At 46.0% G+C, this 11,557-nt stretch overlaps 1 protein-coding gene across 3 annotated transcripts in view; it reads left to right on the top strand.

Annotated features, from left to right (window-relative positions):
• Positions 1-8,373: 8,373 nt before the first annotated feature.
• The window catches only part of SRCAP (Snf2 related CREBBP activator protein), a 30,636-nt gene continuing 27,452 nt past the window's right edge, over positions 8,374-11,557 (top strand). For 2 of the 3 annotated variants that reach the window (XM_027527554.1, XM_027527553.1), the window contains exons 1-3: positions 8,374-8,679; positions 10,113-10,186; positions 10,742-11,004. In XM_027527554.1, the coding sequence (XP_027383355.1) occupies positions 10,951-11,004 (54 nt within the window). In that variant the 5' untranslated portion in view covers positions 8,374-8,679; positions 10,113-10,186; positions 10,742-10,950. Of the gene's footprint in view, positions 8,680-8,810; positions 8,976-10,112; positions 10,187-10,741; positions 11,005-11,557 lie in introns of those variants that run through there. The other variant, XM_027527552.1, reaches the window with a different exon arrangement.

Here is an 11,557-nt window from a genome sequence, read left to right as displayed (position 1 = left end):
CAGAAGGCTAGAGGAACGGCTGTTTAGAGTATCCTTATCACTAGCGATCAACTGTCTTGGCAAGTTCTGCGAATTTTCTCTGCAGTCTCTCCCTCCATCTCTACTGCCACCTGCTGGCTAGTAGCCCCCATTACAACCGGGTCGCTTCCCCTGCCTCTATCTCGGGTCTTACAGCTATTAATATCTTTACAGCCACCCCATTCATTCTGTAGGCTTCTCTGGTGGCTCAGCGGCAAAGAATCCACTTGAAGTGCAGGAGACTCGGGTTCGATCCCTCAGTCAGGAAGATCCCCTGTAGAATGAAATGACAACCCCCTCCACTATTCTTGCCTGGGAAATCCCATGGACAGAGGAGGAAGAAAATTCATTCTGTTAGATTGTCCTTTCAAAAGTGGAGGATGAACCATGTCAATTCCTGCTCAACGACTTTCAGTAGCTCCCTGTAACCTCTGAACGAATCCCCTACTACCTAGCCTGGTATGCTGGGCCTTTGACAGCCTGGCCCCAGTTGACCTATCTATCGCAATCTGCTCTCTCGTAAAGAAGATAAGCTGATCAATTCTCCTGTAACCCTCAACCTCACTGAGGCCATGTCATTTTCCTGAAGTACCTACTCTTCGTGACTAAATTTTTCAATGTCAGACTCAAATGGCAACTTCTCTAGGAAGTTTTCCCCATGGGATCAAGACTCTTGACCACTGTGGCATCAAAACACTTTGCCCTGACTTTAGCAAGCTCACAACTCATTCCCCAATGAGACTAAGTTCTTGAGAGCAAGGACTGTGTCATCTTCATTCCTGTTTCTCCCATTCACGTGTAAGAACAAGCAGTCACAGATTCAGCTGCCTTCAGCACCCAGGCAGATATGACAAATGTGTGAAGTTACCCAGGAAAAGACAATTAAAAATGGGAGGCAGGGCTTCCCTGGCGGCTCAGTAGTAAAGAATCCACTTGCCGATGTAGGAGACACGGATTCGATCCCTGGTCCAGGAAGATCCCACACGCTGTGGGACAACTAATCCTGTGCGCCACAACTACTGAGCCTGTGCTCTATAGAGCCTGGGAGCTGCAACTACTGAGCCCACGTGCAGCAACTACTGCAGCCCACGTGCCCTGCAGCCTGTCCTCCACAACAAGAGAAGCCACTGCGTTGAGAAGCCCTCGCACCGCAACGAGAGAGTAGTCCGCAGCTGCCACAACTGGAGAAAGCCCACAAAAATCCAAGCCCGTGGCAGTGAACTCACCAAGTTCTAGCCATTGGACAGCCAGGAATTTCCCCAAAACTTTATTTTTTAGAACAATTTTAGGTTCACAGCACAGCCAAAACTAAATAAATAATTATATATAAAAAGAGATGGCGGGGCTTATGGCAAGCAAGAGCCTTCATTCTCCTGCCTAAAGTATTAATGATAATACTCAGAATATTAAAATATTATGTAAGGCACATTTGGAGACTAAACCTGTTTCAGAGACTCTGAAACAGAGGTTTTAAACACACCCTTGCATTTAGCTGGTTCTTTGGAGGTTTCAAACCAGTTTCGCATCAGCAAGTCTATCGCCACTGTATGGATGAAGAGAGTGAGGCTCATAAAGTTGAGCTGAGTTGAATCATATAGATTCAACCCATTCAGACTCTGGCCTGGCCTGAGAATGATGGGGGAGGGTCTAAAAAGATGGGTATCACTCACCGTTTTTTTTTTTTTAATAACATGAAGAACAATACTTTGACAGCTTTGTGCTTTATGTATTTATATTTCTGGCTGTGCTGGGTCTTCACTGCTGCACAGGCTTTTCTCTAGTTGTGGAGAATGAGGGCTGCTCTTCGGTGCAGTGCACAGGCTTCTCTTGTGGTGATGCGTGGGCTCAGTAGTGTGGCCTCCCGACTTAGTTGCCCCAAGGCATGTGAGATCTTCTCCAACAAAGGATTGAGCCATCAGGGAAGCCCAATCATTCTCCTTTTTAAAAATTAAGATTTTTTTCCCTTCCTTCCCTCCCTCTTCCTTCCTTTCTTTCTTGCCACGCTGCTTGTGGGCTCTTAGTTCCCCGACCAGGGATGGAGTCCAAGCCGATGGCTGTGAACTCACCAAGTTCTAACCACTGGACTGTCAGGAAATTCCCCAAGACTTTATTTTTTAGAACAATTTTAAGTTGACAGCATTGAGGGGAAGTTACAGAGATTTCCTATATAGCCCACCCCTCATCTTTAACATCTCTCATGGGAGTGGTACATTTGTTATCATTGATGGACCTACACTGATGCATTACTATCACCCAAAGTCCATAGATTACATTATGGCTCACTCTTGGTGTTGTCCATTTTATAGTTTTGGACTAATGTATAATGACATGTATCCACCATTATGGACTTCCCTTGCGGCTCAGTGGTAAAGAACCCACTTGCTGATGCAGGAGACATGGGCTCAATCCCTGAGTCGGGAAGATCCCTGAAGAAAGAAATGGCAACCCACTCCAGTATTCTTGCCTGGAAAATCTCATGGATAGAGGAGCCTGGTGGGCTATAGTCCATAGGGTGGTGAAAGAGTTGGACATGACTTTGCGAGTTAACAACCGCCACCACCATTACAGTATCATACAAAAATCCTCTGTGCTCCAATTCGTCCCATCTCCTCACCCTCAGTCTCTAACAACCACTGATCTTTTGACTGTCTCCATAGTGTTGCCTTTTCCAGAACGTTATATAGTTGGAACTACACGGCATGTAGTCTTTTCATAGCTTGATAGCTCACTTCCTTTTAGTACCCATTGTCTGAATGTACCACAGCTTATTTATCCACTCATCTATTGAAGGACATTTTGGTTGCTTCCAAGTTCTGGCAATTATAAATAAAACTGCTATAAACATCCATGTGCAGTTTTTGTGTTGACATAGGTTTTCAACTCCTTTGGGTGTTTAAAGTGATCCTTTGGGCGGTTACTGGTTCATATGGTAAGAGTATGTTTACATTTGTAGAAAAGAAAGAAAGTGAAGTCGCTCCCATGGACTATAGTCTACCAGGCTTCTCTGTCCATGGGATTTTCCAGGCAAGAGTACTGGAGTGGGTTGCCATTTCCTTCTCCAGGGGATCTTCCTGACCCAGGGATTGAACTCAGGTCTCCTGTATTGCAGGCAGACGCTTTACCCTCTGAGCCCCACCAGGGAAGCCCAAAGAAACCATCAAATTGTCTTCTACAGTGGCTGTACCATTTCACATCCCAGCAATGCATAAGAGTTCCCACTGCTCCATATTCTCATCAGTATTTTGTGTTGTCAATGTTCTAGATCTGGTGCATTCTAATAGATATCTAGTGGAATCTCACTGTTGTTTTAATTTGCATTTCCCTGATGACATATGATGTGGAGCATCACTTCATACACTTATTTGTAATCTGTATATCTTTTTTGGAGAGGTGTTTTTCTTTGACCCAGAAAGATCGTTGACTCATTTTTTTAAATTGAGTTGTTTTCTTATTTTCAAGTTTTAAGAGTTTTTTGTATATTTTGAATAACAGTCCTTTATTAGATGGGTCCTTTGCAAATATCTCCCCTCTCTCTGTGGTTTATGTTCTCATTCGCTTGACATTGTCTTCCCAGAGCAGTTTTTTCATTTCAATGATACCAAGTTTATCATTTATTTCCTTCATGGATCCTACTTTTGCTGTTGCATCTAAAAAGTCAACAGTGCCACATACAAAGTCATCTGGCTTTTCTCCTATGTTATCTTCTAGGAGTTTTATGATTTTGTGCTTTATATTTAAGTGTGTGATCCATTTTGAGTTAATTTTTGTGAACTGCATAGGAACTGTGTCTAAATTCTTTTCTGCATGTGGATGTCCAGTTGTTTCAGCACCATTTGTTGAAAAGACTATCTTTGTTCTATAGAATTGCTTTTGCTCTGTTGTCAAAGATCAGTAGACTGTATTTATGTGGGTCTATTTCTCGGCTCTCTATTCTGTTCCACTGGCCTGTCCATTCTCTTGCCAGTACTACATTGTCTTGATTGCTGTGGCTTTATAATGAGGTTTGAAGTCTGGTAGTGTCAGTCTTCTAACATTGTTCTTAATACTGTTTTGCCTTTTGACTCTCCATACAAACTTTAGATTCAGCTTGCTGATATGCACACAACTTGCTGAGATTTTGATTGGGACTGCATTGAATCTATAGTTCAAGTTGGGCAGAACTGACATCTTGACAATATTAAGTCTTGAAACATTTACTTTTTATTCAACCAAAATCTCATTTGTCTAACAGAACAAAAACCTCTTCATCACAGGGTTGTTTGAAATATTTTTCAGATTAATTATCTAGAGACTATGAACCCTGTGACAACGTCCCTGCTCTCAAGGAGTTCATCTTTAAGTGGGAACAGGGCAGACAATACACAAGCATACAAACACATTAATAATTTCAGGTAAGGCTTGTGAAAAAGGCATGTGATAAAGAGTGACTGGCAGTGAAAAACCTACTTAATTTCAGGGAATTTCTCTAAGGAGGCAACATTTGGACTAAGGCCTTCATGAAAAGGGAGAGCTGGCCATGAGAAAGATGTCTAAATTTTTATTTACCTTTATTATTATTATCATCATTACTTTTTGGTTGAGCCACATGGTTTGTGGGATATTGGTTCCCCGACTAGGGATTGAACTTGCACCCATGGCAGTGAAAGCACTGCGTTTTAACTGGTGGATCGTCACGGAATTCCGAGAAAAGGTTTTAGACAGAGGGAACAACGGAGGTGAAGGCTCTGAAAACAGAAGTGATGGATGTTTTGGAGAAGAGCATGGTGGCTATAGTACAGTGAAGGAGAGGTATATGAGGTTAAAAAAAAATAGAAGGGATCATATCCTGTAGGGTTACTTTATTGAAAAAGAAAGTAAAAAATACATGTTGTGAGATATATACAATGTACAATTTTTAAAATAATTTTATTTTTGGCTGTGCTGGGTCTTCCTTGCTATGCAGGCTTTTCTCTAGTTGTGGTGAGTGGGGGATACTCTGTAGTTGTGGTGTACAGGCTTCTCAGTGCAGTGGCTCTCAGGCATGTGCATTCAGAATTGTGGCGCCCAGGATCTAGAGCACAGGCTCAATACTTGTGGCCCTTGGACTTTGTTGCTCCACGGTATGTGGGATCTTCCTGGATCAGCGATTTAACCCATGTCTCCTGCGCTGGCAGGTGGATTCTTTACCACTGAACCACCAGGGAAGTCCTACAATTTTTTTTTTTTTTAGATATATCTTTTAAGATTTATTTATTTTTGGCTGTGCTGGGTCTTCGCTGCTGCGTGAGAGCTCTCTCCAGGAAGGGGGCTACTCTCTAGCAGTGGTGCTCAGGCTTCTCATTGTGTGGTTTCTCTTGTTACTTTGGGCTTCAGTAGCTGTGGTTCATGGGCTCTAGAGAACTGTCTCAGTAGCTGTGGTTCATGGGGTCTAGAGCACTGGCTCAATAGTTGTGGTGCATGGGTTTAGTTGCAAGTATACAATTTTTACATGGACATTTCAGTGAAGGTTTACATCTGTATTCACTCATGGATGTGAACTTATCTAGATCGAGATATAAAACAGGAGTCAGCAAACATTTTTGGTAAGGTGCCAGACAGAAAATAGTTTAGGCTTTGGAGGCCTATGGTCTCTGGTGCAACTGCTTAGCTCCACTATTACAGAAAGGCAGCCCTAGTTGCTATGTAATGAACAGGCATGGTCTGATTCCCACAAATCTTAGTTACAGACACTGAAATTTGAATTACATGTAATTTTAACATATCACAAAATATTTTCCTTCTTTTTTCTTCAACCATTTGAAAATATAAAAGCCTTTCCTAGGACTTCCCTCGTGGTCTGGTAGTTAAAAATCCATCTGCCAATGCAGGGAACATGGGTTCAATCCCTGGTCCAGAGAGATCCCATACGCTGTGGAGCAACTAAGCCTATGCACCACAACTACCGGGCCTGTGCTCTAGGGCCTGGGAGCCACAACTACTGAGCAACTACTGAAGCCCAAGAACCTAGAGCCCGTGCTCTGCAACCAGAGAAGCCTCCACAATAAGAAGCCCACAAAGTGCAATGAAAAGTAGCCCCTGCTCGCCACAACTAGAGAAAGCCTTCACAGCAATGGAGACCCAGTGCAGACAAAAATAAAAATATTTAAGAAAACACTTAGCTTGTCAGCTGTACAAAAAACAGGTGGTGTGCAGGACCTGTTCTTTGGGCCATAGTTTACCAAACTCTGACACATTTCTAATGTCCCCTTTGTGCATCTTTCCAGTTAAAACCCTTCTCCCCCACTGGTTATTGTTCTGATTTTTGTTAATTTTTGCTGCTCTTAAACTTTATATAATCTGAATCACATGTATTTATTCTTCAACTCCACATAATGTCTGTCCTATGGGAATGTTAAGCCATGATACATAATTTTCATGTAAGAGGATTAAGATGCCGTTTGGGGATTTTAAGTGTGAGAGCATCATGATCTGATACATATGAAAAGGTCACTCTGGTTGCTGTGCGGAGAACAGAGTAAAGGAAAACAGGAGTGGAACTGGGAGGCCCAGTCAGGAATAATCCAAGCCAAGAGATGATGGTGGCTGGACCACAGTTACAGTCATGGAAATGGAAGACAAATTTTAGACTAGAGCTCACATAACCACTATTAGGTTTTTTTAATTTTAAAATAAGGTGTGATTACTAACACATTTCCTGAATGATCTTTCTGAGACGGGCATTGAGAATTGTCATGTATACACTGGGGCCCTACCTTCAAGGGGTTAACAACAGTTTTGGGGGTGGGGAGCATAGACTGTGAATCCAGATACAATTTAATCAGTGTTTTAAGAAGCCCAGGAGGCTGTGGGAACCAGGAGGGGTATAAAACCAGCCTGAGGGTGGTCAAGAGAGATCACCTGGGGGTTGTGGCCTTTGAGCTAAATTCTGAAGGAAAAGTCTTGAAAACGGATTAAAAAAAATTATATGGCAAGGGTAAGAAATCTGAGACTCTTGGAAGCTCAGTGCAGTTCTATGATGGTGTCTCAGAGAATATGTAATCTTGGCTGAGAAAAAAACACTTTGAACTGGGTCTAAATAGATGGGCATTTATCTACATTTTCAATCGATCCATCCTGTACGCTTCTGTGTGCCCTAAGGCTCCAGCAAAGAACAGAGGTAGCACACTGACAGCCTGAATCTGATGTATTTTGGCCTACATTCCTGTAGGGCGACCACAGCAACAGTGGTTTGAACAGTGGTTATTACTTTTGGACAGAGCATATGGTCTCCTGTTCCTGGCATTCCTCATTTGCTCTTTGCTTTTACATTACCTTCTTGGCCCTTCTAGGTTTTTGTTTTCAACTCATCGTCTTTACTGTAAGAAAAACAGTACTTTAAATCATTTACACAGAGAGAATCATCAACTCTTCGAGTAGAATGGGGAAGAGCTAAACTGAGTGAATGAAGAGAAGTTGAATGAGAGCTTTACCCTGGATTTCTAACCTGGCTCCTAGGGTAGGCTTTAGGTGGTAAATTTTGTGAGTGTATCCTTGTGACTTAGGCTGGTTGGCTATGAATCTGGTGAGGATATCAGATTCTCAAAGAGGGTATTTAACCTAGAAAGTTGGCAAACAGTATAAATGCTTAGGAGTTATTGGGAATACTGTCATAAAGAAGGCTGAGCGCCGAAGAATTGATACTTTTGAATTGTGGTGCCGGAGAAGACTCTTGAGAGTCCCTAGGACTGCAAGGATATAAAACCAGTCAATTCTAAAGGAAATCAATACTGAATGTTCATTAGAAGAACTGATGCTGAAGCTCCAATACTTTGGCCACCTGATGCCAAGAGCCAACTCATTAGAAAAGACCCTGATGCTGGGAAAGATTGAGGGAAGGGGGATAAGGGGGAAGACAGAGGATGAGATGGTTGATTAACATCACTGACTCAATGAACATGAGTCTGAGCAAACTCTGGGAAATAGCGAAGGGCGAGGAAACTGGGCGACCTGCAGTCCATGGGGTGGTACTGAGTCGGTCACAACTTAAGAGACTAAACAACAACCCTTGTGTAAGATGAAGCAGGTCTACATAGGTGGACTGCCATATGAATCCAGAGACCCATGCTCCACGGCTAACTAGCTAAAAGTACCTGAGAAATTGCTTTAGCACTCTGGGTGATCTATTAAAGTGGGGCGGACTCAACCGAGTTGGCAGCCGCAATGCAGCTCCAGCGGCAGGTTCCGTAGTGGATAAAAACGCTTCGTAGCGGGCAAGCGCTGTCTCTGCGCGGACTACATCTCCCAGCCGGCCTTGCGCTTCGGGCAGCGCCCTACGCTAGCACGCGAGCTTCCTCGCTCCCCCAACCTCCAGTTACTGTTTCTCGCGAGAAGACGGGCCGCGCCGGCGGTAGCGATAGTGAGCTGTGGTGGTGGCGGTGGTGTTGGTGGTGGCGGCCGAGACGGCGGCGGCCATTTTGGTGAGGCCTCGGAAGCGGCGGCGGCGGTTCGCTGCGAGTAGCGTCTTCCACTTTTCCCACCGCCCGCCTGCATCACTGTGCCGCGAGAGGAAGCAGTGGAAGCAAGGCGGTGGTAGTAGCCGCGGGCCCCAGGGGAATTTAAAGGCCGCGAAGGCGGCGGCCAAGAGGGGGCCCTCCCCCCTCCTCGGCGGGAGGGGGGGTGGTGCGCACGCCCCCGAGGACGCAGGTAAGGAGAGGGAGACAAGATGGCGGACGCCTCACAGTTTCCCCCCTCCCCTGACGGGTGATTGCGCGCGCATCTTTCCGCCACCGCCTCCCCTCCCACCTTCCCGGGATGCTGCGCGCGCACCTTCGGCCGGGGCCCCGGGGCCGGTGCGCGAGGCTGTCGGCGCGCGCCCATAGAGACAGGCTCAGGGGGGCCAGGCTGGCCGGCGCTGGGCCCGGGCGCGTCTCCTCTCCCCTCCCGCCGGTCTGCGCACGCGTACCTGAGCGAGCGAGCGAGCCCTGAGAGGACGGACCCAGGTGCGCTCCTGCCCGCCCACCAACCCCAGCCCCCTCTCAGGGGCGCGCGGGAAGAGGAAGGGGGGCGTGGGGCGAGTAGTCGGGGCGCGCGCCCACCATATCCAGTCAGGAGCTGGGACCTGGCGGCACTAGCTCTCCCTTATCTCAGCCTTTCGCGGTCTGGTGGTGGTGGGGGGGTTGCTCCCTGACCGGCAGGGATGAAAGACTGCCTAGCCTTGCGACCCTTGTGTGCGTGGGTTTGGGTTCTGGCGGGAGCCCCCGGGCGGTGCGCGCAGCCGGCTCTCTCCGCCTCCAGGCGCGCACGCGCGGGCCCCTCCCCCAGTCGCTCACGTTGGGTGGGGTGGGAGTCTAGGAGGGGGCGGGGCCATCTTAGGGCTAGTGGCAAGTTGGGGCAGAGGTCAGGGGTCACGCTGGGTCAGGCTGTTGGGACGCTTTGGGAGACGGTAATGAAGCCGGGGGTCGAGAGTTCACACTTCTTGATTCTGGTTGTTAGCGCGATTCCAGTGACTTGTGGAACAGGGAGTGAATCAAAGGCTGCGCCGTGGTTAAGGAATTTCCTTAAACACTGGGGAAACACTTCCGGGCCTTTTGTGGGTTTACCCTACCTATTTCCGGAGTATGGTTCTTTGCTTTTAGGCCTTCCTCACCTCTGAGTGCTACTCTAAGGTAGCTCTAGTTCTGGTGTTTGAGGAAGTGTCTTATGGGGCAGGTGTAGGAGTCGAAGTGCTCCCCTGAGGAAGGGTGGATTCTCCTGTGTTCAGCCCTCACTGGAAAGGAGAGCAGGCTGCCAGGCAGCCAGCACCTTTTCAGCTTCTGGATGTGACAGCTTTTTTGGCTTTGTTAATTTCAGCGGTTGGAGCCTTTTACCCTTCAGCTTTTTAAACTTGTTGTCGAGGCTTCACTTGCCAGCTTCTCCTCCCCAGCCAGAATCTCATATCCCTAGGAAATTCTGTTTTCACAGCACATGGTTTGTTTTTAATTTTTGGAAATGTGATCTTTTTCTATTGTAATTCTCTTCAGCCTTTGAACTGACTTGGGTTTATTAAAAAAAACTTCAAAAGTTGGTGTAAAGAAGGCTTTGATGGGTGTTGGTAGATGTGAATTAGTTCCTCACTGCTGTTTTCCTCCCTGTTTCAGGCGTGATTCCCCTCAGTACGGCGGCACCGTGGAAGTGCAGACTTTCACAGGGGGTGTGGTCTCAGCTCACACAGGTGAGGACTCAAATACTGCTTCATATACTGATGCTAATGGAGAGATGTTTAAGATAGTGATTGTGGTGCAACACAGTACTGGGTCTATGGATAGAGATCTGAATCACAGCCTGCCTCCACCAGGGAGAGTAGCACATTCTTTGGTTTTGACATCAGACTGTCTTAGTCTGTTCTCCTCCTCCTACTTCTTTACTGTGTCACCTTGTGCAAGTTATTTGGTCTGTTTGCCTTCTGATTTCCTAACTTATAAAAGAAATACTAGAATGTAAGCTCCATGTAGGTCAGCCATCTTTTCTGCATAGTTCTTTTTTTCAGCATGTAGAAGGAACTAAATAAACATTTATCATGGCTTGAAAAGTATCTGGTTTATAAGGAAGATGTGAGAATTATAGAACACATCAAGTAAGTACTAAGAATTTGACACATAATAGGTGCTCAAGAAACTTAAGCTGTAATCACTGTTCAGTTATCTTTATTTGTTAGTGTTATTCTTGGGTTTTAAAAAGGTTCTTTAATCTTTCTAAATCACTTTCTACTGTTTTTACCCTACTTTAGGTGCTGCAGAGGCCGGTGGACCTGAGCGGAGGCTGGGACGCCCTAGTGGGCCCCGGGCCCTGGAAGGCGGGTCCCGGTGGCCGGTGGCCCAGAATGAGGCCAGTTCCCAGCATGCCCTGCAGCCGGACGCCAGCCCCTCGGCCAGCAGCAGTGGTGACAACGACCCAGTCGTTCTTCAGGCATCCAAAGAGGAGCCTGGGAGTGGGACCATGCAGAGCTGCCCCTCCCCTGCTCACCCTCAGCTCCCAATCTTGCAAACACAGGTTCGAAAGTGGGGTAGATTCCTTCTCTGCTGCTGCTTTGGGCTGCTGGCTTTGAGGCAGAAGGAATGTGGCAGGTTTTAGCCATGTTTCCGTGATCCTAGCTAGCTAGGTAGCTGAGTTTGGAGAGTTTTTGATACTCAGGTGGGCTGTCAAGCCTGTTGGATACACATATTCTACTTTACATTAGTGTTACGTTGATCTCTAAGAGCATGGAAACTCCTTATTATCTTCAAAAGTTTGAATTAGGCCAGGTTGGAAATGAGTTTTGTGACAAAATGCTTTCAAGACTGTATGCTTTGAGAATAGCTCAATTGCTTTTGGAACTGAAAGGAGGTAAGCTTTATAGATGGGGTATATTGATTTTCTTCTTATATTGAGGGAATGTTGGAGATTGGGGAAAAAAATCATGACTTTTAAAACTGGACAGACCTAGATTTCTATACAGTAGACTTTTGATGGTTATGGGTTTGATATTTGTAATTTGCCTGGGAAATTCTGTGACATAATGTCTTTCATAATTCAGTCGAGGTAGGAATTTGAATGGCATACTGTG

Source organism: Bos indicus x Bos taurus, chromosome 25 (genome assembly GCF_003369695.1).
Source record: "Bos indicus x Bos taurus breed Angus x Brahman F1 hybrid chromosome 25, Bos_hybrid_MaternalHap_v2.0, whole genome shotgun sequence".
Lineage (NCBI taxonomy): Eukaryota > Metazoa > Chordata > Mammalia > Artiodactyla > Bovidae > Bos > Bos indicus x Bos taurus.
Note: the sequence above shows the minus strand (reverse complement) of the source record. Positions and strands in the feature narration are given on the sequence as shown.